At 38.9% G+C, this 19285-nt stretch overlaps 1 protein-coding gene across 5 annotated transcripts in view; it reads right to left on the bottom strand.

The window, feature by feature from the left end:
- Positions 1-2354: 2354 nt before the first annotated feature.
- Positions 2355-19285, bottom strand: part of SPIN1 (spindlin 1) — a 53813-nt gene continuing 36882 nt past the window's right edge. For all 5 annotated transcript variants that reach the window (XM_069879928.1, XM_069879930.1, XM_069879933.1 and 2 more), the window contains exons 3-6: positions 12965-13013; positions 7427-7680; positions 6205-6438; positions 2355-6082 (exon numbers count right to left, since the gene is read on the bottom strand). In XM_069879928.1, coding sequence (XP_069736029.1) covers positions 5883-6082; positions 6205-6438; positions 7427-7680; positions 12965-13013 — 737 coding nt within the window. In that variant the 3' untranslated portion in view covers positions 2355-5882. The remainder of the gene's footprint in view (positions 6083-6204; positions 6439-7426; positions 7681-12964; positions 13014-19285) is intronic.

Below are 19285 nucleotides of genomic sequence, written 5' to 3'. Positions count from 1 at the left end.
TTAAATCTCCTGCAGCAGCTTCTGGGACCTTCCATCTCCACCTCGTGTCAGCCGCCACGTAGGAGGCCTGGGCTTCCAGCAGTCCAGATCCACCCGCCAGGCTCCCTCTGGGGATCCTGGGCTTCCCCAGCTCTGTCAAGCGCCCCTCTGCCTTCATCTAGTGCTCGGCTGCAGCACTTACCGTGTCTGCCGCCGAACCACGTTGTGCGCTTGCAGCCCAGGCGGCCAACCATATCCTGGGCTGCATCAAAAGGCGTAGCCAGAAGGGAGAGGGAAGTGATTCCGCCCCTTTATTCCTCTCTTGTGACACCCTATCTGGAGTACTGTGTCCAGTTCTGGAATCCTCAGCCTAAGAAGGATATGAAGCTGTTGGAACGGGTCCAGAGGAGGGCTACAAAGATGATCCGAGGGCTGGAGCACCTTCCCTCTGAGGACAGACTGACAGAGTTGGGCTTGTTCAGCCTGGAGAAAAGAAGGCTCTGAGGAGACCTTATAGCAACCTTCCAGTACCTGAAAGAGCATACAAGAAAGCTAGAGAGGGACTATTGATAAAGGCTTGTGGTTATAGGATAAGGGGAAAGGATATAAGCTGGAGAAGGGCAGATTTCAACTAGACATCAGGAAGAATTTCTCCACCGTTAAGAGTGGTGAGACACTGGAACAGGTTGCCAGGGGAAGTTGTGGCTGCCCCATCCCTGGAGGTGTTTAAGGTAACCTGATCTAGTGAGATGTCCCTGCCCATGGCAGGGAGGTTGGAACTAGATGATCTGTAAGGTCCCTTCCAACCCTAACTATTCTAAATGATTCTAGGCAAGATTTACTGAAAAAGAAACTAGAGTTAGATTGAAAGAAACCACTTCTAAGTGTGCTAAGTAAGTTAAAATCTTTTATTTCCTGACGCTTTAAGATGTAAGTACGTACATACCTATTGTTTCCTTAACCTATTACTCCTCCTTTTACACCTTAATAAACCTAATTTTCAGCAACCCAACCTCTTCCAAGGTATCCTTACTAAAGCTTACCCTTCCTCAAGAATAATGGAGACCACTGAAGTCATCAGTAGCTCAGCTACTGATTCTAAAATAAATAACTCAGGGAGCAGTTTTGAAAATATAACTTGCTCCTACTCACAAGGAGGAAGCAGACAGATGTGGAAGTAGAATACAGTAGTATTAAAGCTGTAGCTTCAGGTAGGACTCCAACCTCCATCCTCCTACATCTGTGGAACAACTCCTGTCCTCAGGTCACTGACATTTGAGCTGCTAGTAAATGACCTCCTAAGCTTTCAGAGGCAGTTTCATTACTGCAATAATAGAGAACAAAAATATCTTTGATTTTATAAGGCTCCTTCCTCTGTGAAGAGAGATGATACAAAATTGAGGCTAGTTTATCAGCTGTAATACAGAACAGGTTCAGACATTAGTCATAAAATGTTAGTGCATCTATGTTTAATTATAATTTAATGTAGCCAGCTCACACAGATTAACATCTGCTTTTTGGATGTGATTCTCTTGCTAAAATGAAGTCTTAGATTCTCCCTAATTGGCAGATGTACACAATATAAATCATCACTGGGTCCAGTCTCTCAGGTGGCAGGATACAATAAGCAGGACACTGAACTAAAGGAACTGAAGCTTGGGTAGTCACCCCAACTGCATGCTGGGATGCTCCAAGATCTTCAGTATCCATCTAACAAGCCTGGTGCCAAAAAAATGTATTTTGGGGTATCCATACACCACTTTCCCCTTTATTATCAGAAAACAGGGTAGGAACAGAGAATATCTGTAAAATACGAAAGTCTGTCTTAGTTATTCAACAACATAACATAATTAATCTTCATGCATTAGTCAGAACAATTTACATGGTAATATTATCTTCTCTGCCCATCACCTCTGGATCAATGCTGCTTTTCTATAACCAGTAAAATGTGCTTAATTGAAATTTCTATTTTATTAATTCTAAGCAGAAATATGTTATCACCTAAACACTGCCAAATACTTCTGCTCTTTCCAACTGAAACACTTCGTGCGCTCTGGCAGTAGAGACTCCTTCACAGACTTGCATAATCCATTAAAGAGGAATTTTTTTTGTGCTCAGTAAAATACAATTTAGGCAGTATGTTTTAATTTCACCAAGTTCCATCTTATCAGTATTTATACTTACTTAGAAAAAACAAAGAGAGATTTGTTTTTGTAAGCAAACTTATTTCAGAGGGCAAGCATTACACCAGCACATGTGTCTCACCATTAAAATAATAAATTTTTTTCCATTAGAAAACTGAAAAAACCCTGTTCCTTCACAATCTGAAATTACATCACTGTTTTGCTCATGAGAACAAAGTTTACAGTCAGAAGTTGCACATAAAGGGTTTATTTTAAATGTTTTATGGATAGACTTACATCATAATTATAAAAATTACTTACAGAATTAAGTAACAGATTTAAAGTGTTTATACTTCTAAATGCAGAGAACAGGGAACTGTCTACATTGTTCAAAATAAAATAAAATGAAACCAAGCTCTAATGATGAATTATTACCTAATTTTAAAATGTGAACACGAAGACCTTTGAACTATACACATACCGAGAACCATCCAAATTGCACTAATGATGTAAAATACAAAAAGCACAGCATTTTCAAGGAACCAGAAACTGTTTTGACCATTTTTTTCCCTTGAAGCAGCTAGTCAATTCTATGTGAAGATAATCCTCCCTCCTTAAATAAATCATGTAAAGAAGGCTTCTACCTGTTGCAATAAAGAGCTTCCCCCTTAGTCTACTCTAACATACTTTGTGATTTGGCACTCAAAAAGAAACAAGAAAAATGTAGTGTTTTGCTAATCAACTGCAATTTTATTTTTTCTTTAACAGAATTCATGGTCCCTTCAAATGCTGTATAACACATACGACTGGAAAATTACCTTCCGTTGGCACTATGCTTGTCTCACCGGTGCATTTAGTCCTACTAACAACCATTAAAACAGCACAATAAGCAAATTCACAAAAAAATGAACACAAAATAAAAACAGAACAAAACAAAAACCTAAACATCTTAACATGCAACTTTAGTTTGTTACACTGAACGTTCTAACCTCCTAAGCATGCAAAAAAGGATGGTCTGCATTTAAGGTGGTTTGTTGGTTTTGTTTTTTTTTTTTTCTTTTAAAAAGTTTTACATGGCAGCCTGACGTCACACACGCACACACACAATATACAACAATACTACAGCAGGTAAATGTGAAAGGCGAATAACTTTTATACAAAGATCCATGGCTTGTGCCATCACAAGCCCTATGCCATTTTGGAAATTAATGTTGAACCCCTATAACAAGGAACCAACATTTAGTTACCAGGGTAACGCAAGCACTGCATGCAGATCTGAAACATGAGCCTAAAACAAAGCCCAAAGCAGATGGGCAGGGAGTGGAATTAGTCTCAAGCCTCAAAAAGGTGGTTTAAGCTATCAAAAAGATACAAAGGAAAAAGAAAAAAAAGAGGAAAACAGATGAAAAGAAATATCCACGCAACAGACAATGGGGACATCTAAAAACAACCATAAAATTTACAGTTTATAGATTATACTCTAATAGGCAGAACACATGGTGTATTCAAGAGGCTTGCAGAAAACCCACAAATGCAAGCCTATGCTAAAAATGTTCCAGTAGACCTAAACCTCAGATATTTCAAAACAAACCTTGCGTTCCTCAGATATTTAGCCCAAAGTTCAGTGTATTAGGTTATTCATGTATCTTGTGTATATTCAGTACACTTACCCATTCCTGTGCCACAAATATCAACTTGGGCTCATGGAGCCAGGCTCAGCTTTGAGATTTACATGCAGGACTCTTAAGAGTCAATAGAAAACACTTAACAGATCTGCAGGATGAAAACACTGTGTTGCAAATCTGCTCACTTTGTTCAAAATACAAGGAACATTTAGGACTCAGGTACTTAGTGCTTAAGGACTGCATTGAGAAGCTATTCACTGAAAGACAATAGCCTGCCTTTGGTTGCCCATGATGAAATACTGGACATAATGCAATATAGTAGCAATGGACAAAGAATTAAGGTATCATATTTATATGGAGAGCATTTATTACCATTCAACAGTATAATGAGGCACAAGCCTTAAGGCTAAAATATGAAATCAGGCAAAAAAAAAGAAATGGACAGAAAGGGGCTTAAACCACTGAGTCTTCAATATCAAGAATACCCACAAAAGAGGTCATCTGGACCTCTGATTAACAGCACCTCTCCTGCATCCTTCCACTAATGGCATACAGTTAGGTATCAGTGTATTTGTTCCTTCCATCAACTGTGTTGACTGTCCTTACATACTGTAAGAAATGCATTTTTTGAAACTTGCAGAGCTCTGCCTTAATGTAACATGACAATTTTGTTACTGTGCTGACTGTGTTGCAATTCTGATATCTTTAAAAGCTGCCACACTTAAAAAAAACTAATCTTCATTTGTAACTATCTTGCAAGATCAAAACTGTGAAAGGATTTTGCTGTTGTGGGCTGCTATTTACATCCACAATCTAATGCAGATGACTGAACCACTGAGACTGCCTATAGCTTCCATTAGATAGTATACCACTGGCATGCAGAACTCTAGTGTTCATAGAATGAAATTCACATTAACAGCATACCTCAAAGCATGTACAATGTACATCACAAAAGGCAACAACAGGTTTAAGCTGTAGATTTGTCCGGACACTCCGTATGTGGAAAAGCCAGAAAAAGAGTAAGTGGGGAAGATGCCTTCTTGAACAAAATGGTTTAAAACCAAAAAGCCATACAAAACAAAGAAATGCAACAGACTGCGCAGAAGGCAACAAATGTTTATCCTCTAAAGTAAGTCTTTAATGTAAAAGGACTCACACCCCACAACCCCCAGCATGAGATTGTATTTACCATGTAAAATATTAACTACTTTTAGGCTTCTAAGTCCACACACAAACATTCTGGTATTAAATGAGAGACTACAGATTGCCAATATGTAGTCCAAAGTCTTCCATAGTAGCATATATACTGTTAAAGTTGTGGCACTAAGCACTTGGGTTTTGCTAAGAAGTGTGTATAACAAACAAAGAAAGAAGTACATTTAGGATTGAAGGCAGCCTTGTTGCATGTATTTTACTGGTTCCTACAACCTGTAAATATGGGCCATTAACCTGTAATTTTCTAATTAACTAGTTATACAGATTAAATATATTTTTATATTTTAAAGCCTTTTCATTGAAAGGTGCATAAGTCAAACACTTGATATCCTACTCCCCTGCAACTACTAAAAATGCACAAGTATTCCCATGTACTGCAAATTCTTAGAAAGCTAAATTGGAAATAAAGTGTAGAAACACAACAGGTTGATGTTACTTGGGTTAGGCACTCCCCAATACTCTGCAAACTGTTTAAACCTTTCAGAAAACTCACTTCTGTCCCAACCCTGCAAACAAGGACTGCCAGTAGCCAAGAAATTAAGTATAATGTAACAAAAGAAGGCATATCAAAATATCAAACTGCACTTGCATGTGGCAGTTGACAGGTGAGTGCAAGGTTGAAGAAAAAGTTAAAATCTATGAAAAATTTAGATTAATGATTACAATAGTAGATCAACTTTACACAGCTTGAATTTGCAGCTGTTCTTTGCTTTTAACTCCCTCCTGCCCAAATATATTGACTTCCTTCAAGAAAAGGAGTTCTTACACAAAATGTGTCATGTTTGTTTATATTATTCAGAACCAAACAGTTTTGCTGGCAGAGATTGTGGGTTCGCAGGGACATTTAAGCTTTCATTAAACTGGAAAGCAGTCAAGTCTTTGTGTCTACAAATTTTACATTTAATAGTTCCACAAATTTGGCAAAAGTTCATGATGACATCTAGGATGTCTTCACCAAATCGTAGACATAAATATGGAAATCATCATCAAACTTGATGAAATAGACAGATGGTTTGGCTTCAACTTGATGAATGACCATGCCAGTCCTTTTTGAGCCATCTTCTTTGGCATATTCCACTTGTTTACCTACCAGGCTGTCTACAACTTCACCTGGTTCCCGTTCTGCAGGAGGTGAATCATCTGCAACACAAAAACAGTGTACTTTGGTACTTTAACGGATTCTTTCAATGTCGAAGACAACTGCAGTCTTCTTTAAAACTCCTAGGAAACAATCTGAAGAAAACTGTAACTGGCTTACTTACTCGAATCAGGCATAATGCGAAGATCACCTTCTTTATAATCATCTAAGAGTTGGTACATGTACAAGACAGGATCTTTCTCGTAGGTAATATAAAACCACGTGTTCATAATAGGAGCTCGAGCCAAGACCATTCCCCTCCATTCATCTTTTGAGCCATCTTCTGTCTCAAACATGTGTTCCACAGCTTTACCAATCATTGTGTCTGCCAAGTGGGCATCACTAATTCGAGATGAAGCTGAAACGAATGCATTATGTAAGTTCATTCAAAAGCACAGATACATATATTTTTGAAAAACAATCTTTACCCCAATTCATAAACAGATTTGACTGAAAGTTAGTCAATTCACATACAAAACCACTACCAATTCTAGAGAGTTAACTACTGAAGCACTGCAGAACTTTAGAAATGTTTCTGAAATAACAATATACCATTGCACTCCCTACAATTAAACAAGCATAATGCAAGCTAAAGGGAAATCAATTAAGGACACAACAGTGAAGCCCCTCTATACTCTACCTAGACACTCAAAGGAGTGAGGTAGGCAGAGGAGAAGCAGAAGACAGGCCAATCACAGAATAGTTCTGTGAATTTATGAAATTTCAGGGTCTGCTTTCCCCTAATGCCACTCTTAAGAATCTCCTATCAATTGCTTTGCCAGCCAGAAAAAGGAACAGATTATCCTGTTTGTAAACTAGTAATTAGTTAAATAAATATTGAGCTTTAGAGTTTGAAAAACTTGCAGTTTTACAATCCAGTATTAGTTCTGAAAAATCTAAAAGGCATTGTTGCTAATCAAGTTATTTCACTTAAAACATGTCTTTTCTCACCATTACTGAAAGTACTTTGGTGAAGTACAGAGGAAGAACGTGACATTATCACTGTCAGGCATACACAACAGAAAATACAGAGAAGATTGCTTATAGTTTAAAATTTAACAGAAATATCAGTATTAACTTTACATGTGGTTCTTAAGGGCAAGACTAAACTACAGAATGTACTACCCACTACTTAAAAAGAGAAGACAACACTGTGCTTCCTGATATCATCAAATCTTTGTGGAATAAAGAAAATTTAAGCAGAGCACTTAGGCTGCCTGCCATATGACAAAAATGAATTTGACTAATAACAATTAAGTGGCCATCTTGAGGGAAGTCTGGACAGATTACTGGAGAACAACAGCATATATGTATCTGAATTTAGGAGAAAACCCCAGCACACTTACCAACTCTGTCTGGAAGAACTTCAAGCGCTGAAACCCTTTCATCTTTGTGCAGTTCTAGTCCATACACACAATCAAATCCATCATACTTTATAAGATAGAGGGAGGGATTTACAGGAACTTGATCAAGAACTGTGCCCTTCCACTGTGTAACAGGTCCACTCCCTTCTTTCCATCCATGCTGTATTCTGCATCCTACAATATTTCTTCGTGGCTGAGAAATAGGTTTGCTTGGTCCCACATTGTTTCTATGTTTTCTGTACACAGATACAAACATAATATTAAACAAGTACATACATATTCAAAACGCTACCCTAGACAAGAGTTGTATGCTTTAAGATAACAATGTATTTACACAATATCTGTAGGAAAAAAAACCCGAAAAATCAAACAACCCCTCCCCCCACCACACCAAATAAAACCACACTGAAAATGTAGTGAAAAACTTTTTGTGCTTTGTACAGTCAGTTTCCTAAACAGCCACTTCTAAAACTAGCTTGCTTAAACTAAAAGAACGATTTTAGCCCTTGCTACACCGAATGCCGAAAGTAAAACTCACCTGATCAAGTCTCAAAGCACAAGGTTACCCAACAGCATTATAGCTTTACCATCTCAATGCTCTCTGCAGAACTGTAAACTTAACTTCTGTCCCAGGAGGCAGAAGTCAACAGAAACATTACTCATGGCTGACTAGAATTCTTCCAAGGCATTTGTTTTCCTTAACCTGTGTTTTCACTTGAAGGAAACATAGCTTCCTTTGGCATTTACAAGTGTCTTTAACTCCAAGTATTTCTAAAGACACGTGGTAGCCCTTCTCTAGCCTCCCTTTTATATTCTTTTATTGCAAAAGAAAGAAGATACACAATGATAATGGCAATAGAAGCGATATTCCTTAGTAAGTAAAATATAGATACTTTTTTGTCCTTGTTCTATTTTCATGTAAGTTGCATGGAAATTCCTGCTGCTGAATAACAGTTGTTGTTCTGATCAACAGTTATGTAAGCCATTTGACAGTTTGAAATGACTGAAAGTGTTATACAAGTTTTGTTCTACCCAGTTATTAAAATCACTAGTTGACAATCTGAGCACAAATTGAGAAACTAAGGAACATTATGACAGTATATTGGTGATAAGAAACAAATACTATACCTATTTTATCATGTTACAATGCACTTATTCATTTCTAAGAAGATTATTAACAGGGTTGCTTGATCAAAATTCTTGTGAATATCATCTAGTTGTAAAACACATTTTTTGGTTACTAGTTGTAGTGCTATACAATTAAATGGAAATAAAATGTGCATATCACTATGATGCATAAAAGCAATGTTTGAAATAGGAATACAGTTGCAGAAAACAATATAACAATATAACAATATTTTTCCTTAGATTAGAGATCGTAAACAAAGAGAAATGTCTCCAGCAATGATGAATGCTCTCAGAGAGGTTCCTATACGATCCAAGAAAGATGACTAATCATCATACCACTGAAATCCTGCATCTAGCCTTTCAGAATTCTGTATTTCTAACTTTGATAGCACAGATTATAGGAGCTCCAATCTCTTCCAGTTAAGAGTCACTCTCCAACAAAGTTGATGCTAATTTTACGCAGACACTAGAATGCACTTTTAAATTCTATTTCTTGGTCTATATAAAATGCGCATATATATATATACACACACACACGCACACATATATAACACACACACAAATATATATATATTGCTTTTGAAAAATTGTAATAATCTCACTAATAGTTTACTACTACAAAATGTGATCACAGATCTGGTTCTTGGCACAATAAAAATTATAGGTTTCTGCATGCAATTAATTAATTTAGTTCTAATAAATCAGTTACATTCTAAAGCAGAACAAAACCAACTGAAGATAAAAAAGTTAGATAAAACAATGCCAGCTTTAAACGGTTTGTCTGTGCTGCTAATCATCTCATTGTTGAAACAGGCATTAAGTAACATGCTTCATGCTTAATCTCACAGTCAATTTTCCTTTCTGCCTATAAATCATAATCCACTTCAATTTTTAAGTTGGAACATTTAAGCAAAAAGTTTCACATTTGTTTGTAGAAATAAGATGGAAGACATATAACTGAGGTCAAACTGGGACATCCTTTAAAATGCCTCAGACACCGAAAAGTATTACAAATTTAATTACATCCATCAGGTGTACTAGCAATTACAATTTTTTCTTTGAAGGTTGTAGTACTGAACAGCCATTGACATTAGAATCATAGAATAGAATCAGAATTTCACATTCATTTCACTGCAAATGAAATCATGTTAGTTTGCAGTGGTTCATACTATAAGAAACAAGATTTCAAAACCAATGAATTACCAGGGAAAACCTACTACTTCTTAGATCTGATCATGTGGCAAGAAAGAGAGTATAGATTTCTAACTATCAGTAAATAATAGCTGTGATATACTTCCATGTAAGACAAACCAAGTAACCAACTTACACCTCTTCTCTCCTCAGAAGTGTGTTATTTCTGTGATACTGCAAGTAATACAAACATACACATGCTTCGATGATGTTCTATCCAGAAGGCCCAATGCAAAATTTTTTTCCTCCCATTTCATTAGAATTACTTTTACAATTACACAAATATTTGCTCTTGAAGATTGCGTAACAGCTTTCCGCAACACGCAGAACACAGAGCCAGGAAAAAACAGAAAAAAAGTAAGCCCTGGAAATAGCTGTTGACACGTCAGAAACATCATTATAAATGACCCTTCAATCCCCAAAAGTTTCAGATGCTCTTCCCCATCTTGAAGGCAGAAGCTGGTAAGTAAAATCTAGTTGTGTGAAAAAGTTTCATTATCTCAATCGGATACCCTAGAAATCTCCTAGTGACTACACAAGAAGAAAAAAATCTTTCCAGATTTTAAAGTTGTATTTACATGGTTCTCACACAAACTTCTATTTGGCAGCTACTATCAGGGTAATCAATGTAGCAAAGAACTGCAGAGGCTTGGCACCAGAAGAAACAATCCCTTACTTCAGGGTTGTGCTTTAAAGACCCATAGAGTTTACAAAAAAGCAAATGGCAACTCTGAATAACCTAGCTACCAAGTAAAGCTATTCATTAAGGTCTGATTGTTTTCTGTGTGTGGGTTTGGGTTTTTGCCCAATCATCTGAAACAAACACAAGGTAGAACTAAAGGGAAAAACAACAGAAGGAGGCAAGAAAACTGTACCCCTCAGATGTGCAAAAAGGCACAACGAAAAAATATGAAGAAAACTATAAGCCAGTATAAATGCAGTATAGCAGAAATGATGAGTATAATTTTGAGTCTTTCATGATGCCAGTGGGAAATTTATTAAAATCAGAACCCAAAACTTATTACAATTGTGATCACAGACTACCATTACTAGCAGAACAGTGATGAGAGTCTTGTTATTAACTACTTTTCACAATTAAGACAACTAGGCGTATTAGTTGAGGTAAAAGATTTCAAGTACTTTCTGCACTCCCTCAAAAGCCATCATACAATTTTGAATTTCATCTTCAGACTCTGCAGGAACAATGATTACAAATTCGCTTAAAATGGGATCAGATATTCAAAACAGTTAATTTCACTTGTAGTTGAACTGCAGGTATAATCTGTGCCTCAAAGTCTTTGAATTGCCAACTACAGGAAATCTAGAGAGTCAGTGAAGAATGTATAAAACAATTCTATTCCTTGAACTCTTTCCTTATGCACCACAGGTGGAAAGAATAAACTCTGTGAGATTACTGACTGATCTGATGTCAGTGAGGTCAGTTTCATATTGGCAAAGATCACCACTACCCATTGACAGAGCACTTGGAAGAACTGACCTATAACCACAGGAATTCTTTACAAAAGGCCTAACCGTTTACTGCCATTTACTAAATAAAAGTTCAGAAGGTTCATCCACACTGTTCATTCTATCACATCCTCAATTACTAAAACATGCCCTGTTCCATCCTCACGGCTACTTCCTCTGCCAGAAACCTTCTGAAGCTAGTTTAAAACTTCCTTGATGGTCTTCTGGTGCCAGTAGGCTTGCTCCTCTTTTTCTTTAAATGAGGAATAAGTAAATAAATACCTAAATTGTTGATAAAATGTGCGTTACTAACTCATAGTCTACCATAACAGCTCAGAATAGTATCAGCATATATTATTATAGGTCATTCATATCCTACTCGTTTATGGTAAACTATTACGGTCTATTACTCTGCCTCATTCTCAGACACATCACAGAGCAGCACGCAATAAATCACCTTGGTTTGGTACAAAAACCCATCACTAAGTAATTCATAAACAACTGAATTACACTAAATTAACAGAAAACTAAGTTGGATGCTTAGTTAAGTACACCAGAATCACATCACTTAGGATAAAAACTTCTTATGCCCATAAAGGCCTTTATGCTAACAAATTGACAGCCTATTTAGGTATTTAAAGAACTGTACATCACAACAGTAAAGACAAAGCTAGCCACCCTCAAGTACAAAAGGCAACCCACCTCTGATAGTCTTCCCATCATACACTCCTTTTTCTGAGCGGTTGAAAGAGAACAAGAGAAATTAAGTATTAACCAACTCTACCCTGCCCCTAGATACATAAATGTTTCTCTTTGCCTTCTATGAAGATAGACAAGAATGGATAATGAGGAGCTGGTGGAAGGGACTAGAGTAGTTTTACATCAGGTGTTGTCTCTGGGAAACAGTTAACACTGTCAGAAGCGATTAGCTATGATAATAGTAGCAAATCCACTTGCCAAACAAATTGCTTTTGACTAATGTACCACTATATGCTTTACACTTAAAATATAACTTCTAATATAACACTTTTGCTAGTTTCACACTTGCCCAGTTTCTCCCAGACATGTAGCTAGATAATCATATCTTGCTGTTTGATCTCAAGATGAATTATACCCAGAACGTAATGTCTATTTTCACACAGCTACTCACCAATATCCAGCTGCTACTACTTAAAAATGTTGTACAGAATAAAATACATGCCATGTGCAGGATAAGCAGATATCCTTCACACACAAATAACAGCCTCCTTAAAGAATATACTGCAATACTGCTGTATTTAAGAAAGTTGAAAAATCTTTTTTAAAACTATGGTTGTGCGGAATGTAACACCTGGCATTTCTTAGATTATTTCCAAACTGAGTTATCAGAAAGTGTGCTTTGTAGTTTTTATTGGCCTGGTGACAATGGATGAGCTCGGTGCTAGAGAACAGAGATACTACAGTACACATGCCTAATTTACGGCTTGTAACTTCTCTAAGTTCCATAAAGAACTACAAAATTGTACTTAAGGATAATTTCACATTAACAGCAAAAAGCTTTAAAACTCTCTATTTGTGGAGCATTCTTTCCTATTACCTTCCTGAAAGAACTAAAAGTCTGACTCTACACGTACATTGACTGAATACTATTCCACATGATTTTCAGCAACAGAGTGAGTGGAACAATACAGACATATTTCTAGAGCAGCACTTCCAGTTACTGACAGCTATAATTTAGTACAAGTATTAACTTACTTGTGGGAAGTTCTCTTCTTCATCATGCTGGCAGACACTCCTGCATGACCTACAATATAAATGATGATGGAATTATTGAAAAATAGTGTGCATACAATGCCAAAAATGCCATCTTATACAAAAGCCTTCCTTTTGAATGTTAAAATACAACGAATCCAAACACTTCAATGTTATGACTGATCAGCAAACTGCTACTATGGGAGAAGGTTCTGCAGAGACAGATCCAGGGTATGTACTCATGAAGTCCAGGAATGAATAGGAGTGACTAACTATAAAAATTAAAAAGAAAGCCAAATTTAACACAACAGGGACCTGCACGGTCTTTGTTCTAAGAAAACTGCTATAATAGTTGACATGATAAATCAGCTACAACAATGAAGCAAATCAGCTGGCTATGTAACTTCATCCTGAATGATCCGGTGGGTCTCTTCCAACCTGGTGATTCTATGATTCTAAATATATGCCTTCCCGAGTTAGCCAGACCAGCACTAGGAAAGTATATACGCATCTTGGCCTAACAGAAAACGAAGACTGGACAATAAATAAAACCAGCCTTGATAAGAGCAACAGGCTTGAGCTGGCTTCAGCTGGTGTATTCCTTCCCAGCAACTGAGCACACCCAGTGCTGTGATGGCGAGCATGTCACAGAGACCAGTAAGCAGAACCCCATTTGTATCACAATGTGACTATACATTGCGATTATTATGTTCTGCTAAGTACTGGTGACTTTATGGTTGTAATATACTGCAAAATTAAGAAGCAGTGCAATGTCAAAAAAAAAAAGGTATTAAAACATTAAACCCTCCTTCTGGAGGTGACCTGTATTGTCAGTAAGGGAAGGTAGTCAAGACTGTGCAGACAGGTCCCTTGCTGTCTAGAAGGTGTAAAACATTTTAAGGGCTAATCTAATCAAGGAGAAAGACAGCTGATAGATTAAAAAAGAGAAATGGAGAAATCCTAAGTGGGATTTTTCACAGGTAGTGGAACATCACACCAATACCAGTCATATTTTGAGATATGAAAAGCAGAAACTTTCTAGGAAGTTGGAAATAGGAAAGAGGAAAGCAGGCATATGCTGGTTTTTAGAAAGTTACTTACGAGCAGTAAAGTCAGCATATATAAAATGTGATGTGCAACAGCTAGAAAAAACAAAGTAAGTTCTTTGAATGAAAACTCAAGCCTTAACTGATGTCCCACACCCACATGTGATCATTTGCTAAGGTCAGCTCAAACAGACTCTGTTAAAGCAACGGCTGCTATGTATGCTGAGAATGATAAATGGTCAGGAGATGCCTGGCTTGATCCTGATTCTCCCAGCCTTCTCATTGTACTAGCTTTAACTGGGATAGAGTTAATTTTCTTCACAGTACCCAGTATAGGGCTACGTTTTGGATTTGTGCTGGTAACAGCCTTGAAAACACAGGAATGTTTTAGTTACTGCAGAGCAATGCTTAGACGGAGCAAAGCACACTTTCTGCTCCCCATACAGCCCCAACAGTGGGTTGACAGCAGATACAGAAGACTTTGGGAGGGGACACAGCTGGGACAGCTGACCCCACCTGACCAAAGGGATATTCCATATCATATAGCATCATGCTTAGCAATAAAACCAGGGGTGAGGTTTGGGGGAAGGGGTGAGGAGCACCGCCTGCAGACTGGCTGGGCATCGGTTGATTGCTGTTGAGAAATCGTTTTCATTTGCACCACTTGTTTTTTCTGGGTTTTATTTTCCTCTCTTATTTTTTCTCTTTACCTTACAATCGCTATTACTGTTCTTACTATAATATATTTTTAATTATTAAGCTGTTTTAAATCGCAGCCCATGAGGTTCTCCCCCCCTCACTTTTACCCTTCTGGCTTCCCCCTGTTCTGTCTAGGATAGGGAAGAGTGCAAGTGGCAGTTTGGTGCTTAGCTGCCAGCTGGGTTTAAAACATGACACTCATCATGATTATTCACACGATGGTGGAAAAGACTGTAACATTAAAGCGGTTCCTCCCACAATATGAACAGAGAAATATTTGAGTTTCTACAAGTCTAAATGAAGAATTCTTTTAAACTTAACACTGTATGCATGTTCCAAGCACAGTTTTGGAATACATACGTTGAAATCTTTCAAGATAGTAATAGCATTACACAAGAAAGTCCAGCACTCTAAGTACCACTAACCTTCAAAGTCTCCATAAGTACTTCAATCCTTTTCCAATGCAATACATTAATATAGGACACATACAAAGTTATCAAAATGGCAGAATTAAAATAGTACTACATCTTATGGTAACAATATTCAAACTCTTACCAAATCCTCAGGAACTTATAATACCAGCTGCAATGACATCTAAAATGTTCAGGTTTCAAAAATTAAGTCCTATATGCCAATTACTACAGTAAAAATCCTATTTTTAAGAACTATGTTTGTAAGAACTATTAGCTGGAAATTAAAAAATACTATTAGAAAAAAAGCTTGTTTAGAAACCCAAGAGGCACTTGGACTTAACCACAACTACTAAACAAGCTTTCTGATCTTACTGCCATCTTCCTCTTCTGCATATGAGGCAGCTGCATTTTATTAACACATAATATAATAAGATATATTCTATTAAAAATATAGTGATGTTCTGTTAAAAATACTTTGAAAAAGAAATCTGTTATTAAAAAATAGAGGAACTGCACCATCAGAATATTAGAATCATAGAATGGTTTGGGTTGGAAGGAACCTTAAAGATCATCTAGTTCTAACACCCTACCATGGGCAAGCACAACTCCTCACATTTTATGTTTTACATTACTGGCTGATGAGATGAAGTAAGATTTTGGCTAAGTAAGCTCAAGTAGTCAAAACCACTACAGGAACAGCACCCACGTATTCTGCAGAATTGTTTGGGACAAAACTTGCTCTGTCTGCCTCTCAAGGACTCTCAACCTTCACTTAAGAAGGCAAGTCCAAAGCATTTCCTCTTCCAAAATGAAGAATAGGAATTCTAGATGTATCCAGAAAGAAGACTTCCTACAGAAGCTGCTACAAACACATGGGTAGAACCAGGCAGAACCATTGAAATGACTGTTTGTCCTGTTCACTAACGTCTTATCTTGGAAACTTCATTTTTCATAGGATCCAACTTGTTAATTTGTGTAGTGAGCTCTAAACCAAAGCCAGTTAAGACAATTAAACACTGCTCAGCTTCTTATGTCAAGCAGCACCATAAGACAGATCCCAGTTTGATAAACAAAATTATGGCATTTCAATTAATACCACTGTAACAAGCTTTCATGAAGATACGATACCAAGTAGTTGGATCCTAGGACAAACCCACTCTCTTATCTACTAGAGCGTATTTATATTGCCAGAATTAACCCATTTTTGTATTTTGGACTGCCTGAATCCAGTCATGTCTCAAGAAGATACAATTTCTTAAAAAGGCTTCTCAGGTTACACTACTGAGTTGTGTAGCATTTCAGTTGGCTAGACAATTGCAAAAAACACAGCAAGTTTTCACTGAATCATGAGCATTGCTGTCCCCTACAGCAATTATAAATAAGAGGATGAACAACACAGAAAGCTTGCTCTTAGCACATTTTAGTAACAAGGTCAAAATCAGAAGATTACGAGATCAAGACAATTAAAAGCAAGCAACTTAGGGAGTTCATTAACAGGTAGTAGACAGCCTTACGTAGCAGTTGCGCTGTTTAACACACACATACTCTCCCCCACCACACTCCCAAATTAAATTGCCTAAACCCCGTTTTAGTCACCAAAACCCAAGGAAGATGTAAGTAAAGTAAAGTAAAGTAAAACGGTAGTGGCAAGATGGTAATAACACCTGACTGCTTTTTCTCCAGTTTATTATCAAGAGCATCTCAAACAATAAAGTAAAGCTTTCATAGAATCATAGAAGCACCAGGTTGGAAAAGACTCACCGGATCATTGAGTCCAACCACTCCTATCAAACACTAAACCATGCCCCTCAGCGCCTCGAACCATACCCCTCAGCGCCTCGTCTACCCGTGCCTTAAACACCTCCAGGGAAGGTGACTCAACCACCTCCTTGGGCAGCCTCTGCCAGCGCCCAATGACCCTTTCCATGAAAATTTTTTTCCTAATGTTCAGCCTAAACCTGTCAGAGCTTCCTTCTCGCCCTGTCCCCTGTCACTTGAGAGAAGAGGCCAGCACGCTCCTCTCCACAACCTCCTTTCAGGTAGTTGTAGAGAGCAATGAGGTCTCCCCTCAGCCTCCTCTTCTCCAGGCTAAACAACCCCAGCTCTCTCAGCCGCTCCTCATAAGGCCTGTTCTCCAGCCCCCTCACCAGCTTTGTTGCTCTTCTCTGGACTCACTCCAGAGCCTCAACATCCTTCTTGTGGTGAGGGGCCCAGAACTGAACACAGGATTCTACGACGCGATCTCACCAGTGCCGAGTACAGAGGGAGAATAACCTCCCTGGACCTGCTGGTCACGCCATTTCTGATACAAGCCAAGATGCCATTGGCCTTCTTGGCCACCTGGGCACACTGCTGGCTCATGTTCAGTCGCTGTCAACCAACACCCCCAGGTCCTTCTCCTCCAGGCAGCTTTTTAGCCACTCTTCTCCTAGTATGTAGCACTGCACAGGGTTGTTGTGCCCCAAGTGCAGGACCCGGCATTTGGCCTTGTTAAACCTCATGCCACTGGACTCAGCCCAGCGGTCCAGCCTGTTCAGATCCCTTTGCAGAGCCTCCCTACCCTCCAGCAGATCCAAGCTTCCACCCGGCTTAGTATCGTCCGCAAACTTGCTAAGGGTGCACTCGATGCCTTCATCCAGGTCATTGATAAAGACACTGAACAGGGCTGGAGCCAGCACTGAGCCCTGAGCAACCCCACTTGTAACTGGCCTCCAGCTGGAGTTAACTCCATTTACCACCACTCTCTGGGCCCAGCCAGTTTTCCACCCAGGAGAGTGTGCGCCTGTCCAGGCCAGAGGCTGACAGTTTCCGAAGCAGAATGCTGTGAGAAACTGTATCAAAGGCTTTACTGAAGGCCAAGACCACATCCACAGCCTTTCCCTCATCCAGTAGTTGCATCATTTTATCATAGAAGGCGATCAGATTTGTTGGACAAGACCCGCCTTTCATGAACCCGTGTTGACTGGGCCTGATCAGCCGGTTCTCTTGCATGTGCTTCATGATAGCACTCAAGATCACCTGTTCCATGACCTTCCCTGGCACTGAGGTCAAACTGACAGGCCTGTAGTTTCCTGGGTCCTCCCTGCAACCCTTCTTGTAGATGTTGGAAGATGATGGAAAGGGGTTTGGCCAGCACATCCGCCAGCTCCTTTAATACCCTTACGTGGATCCCATCCGGCCCCATAGACTTGTGGGTGTCTAGCTGGGCAGCTGGGCAAGTAAGTCTCTAACCACCTCCTCCTGGACCATGGGAGCCTCGTTCTGCTCCTCTTACTCCTGGGTTTGTACGCAAAGGAAACAACTATCTCTACAAATAAAGACTGAGGCAAGGAAGGCATTAAGTACCTCAGCCTTTTCCTCATCCCCTGTCACTGTTTTCCTTCTGCATCCAATAGGGACTGTATATTCTACCTAGTCCTCCTTTTATAGTTAATACATTTATAGAACGATTTTTTTATTATCTTTCACAGACTTAGCCAATCTGATTTCTAGTTGGGCCTTAGCCCTCCTGATTTTTTCCCTGCATTATCTCACTTCCCTCCTGTATTCCATCCAAGACGCCTGTCCCTTCTTCCAAAGCTCATAGACATTTCTCTTCTTTTTGATATCTCTCAAGATCTCCCTACTCAACCAAGCTGTTTTTTTTCCCCGCCAGCTATTTTTCCAGAATATGAGGATGGCTTTCTCCTGAGCTGCTAGGATTTCCTTTTTAAAAAGCTCCCAGCCCTCGTGGGCTCCCTTGCCCTTAAGAACTATCTCCCATGGGACTTTGCCAGCCACCCTTCTGAAGAGTTCAAAGTCTGCCCTCTGGAAGTTTAATGCAACTGTCCTGCTAACCACCCTCTTCACCTCACCTAGAACTGAAAACCCTATCACCTCGTGATCACTTCGTCCCAGACGTCCTCCTACCACCACATCCCCCACAAGGCCTCTCTGTTCACAAACAGCAGGTCCAGGAGGGCACCTTCCCATGTCGGTTCGCTCACCAGTTGTGCAAAGAAGTTGTCTTCCATGCACTCCAGGAACCTCCTGGACTGCTTCCTTTCTGCTGTATTGTACTTCCAGCAGATATCAGGAAGATTGAAGTCTCCCACAAGAACAAGAGGCATCGATCTACAGACTAACTCCAGCTGTTTATAGAAGAGCTTATCAGCTGCTTCTCCTTG

The sequence above is a fragment of the Phaenicophaeus curvirostris genome, chromosome Z (assembly GCF_032191515.1).
Source record: "Phaenicophaeus curvirostris isolate KB17595 chromosome Z, BPBGC_Pcur_1.0, whole genome shotgun sequence".
NCBI classification, from domain to species: domain Eukaryota; kingdom Metazoa; phylum Chordata; class Aves; order Cuculiformes; family Cuculidae; genus Phaenicophaeus; species Phaenicophaeus curvirostris.
This window is presented reverse-complemented; position numbering and strand designations above follow the sequence as displayed.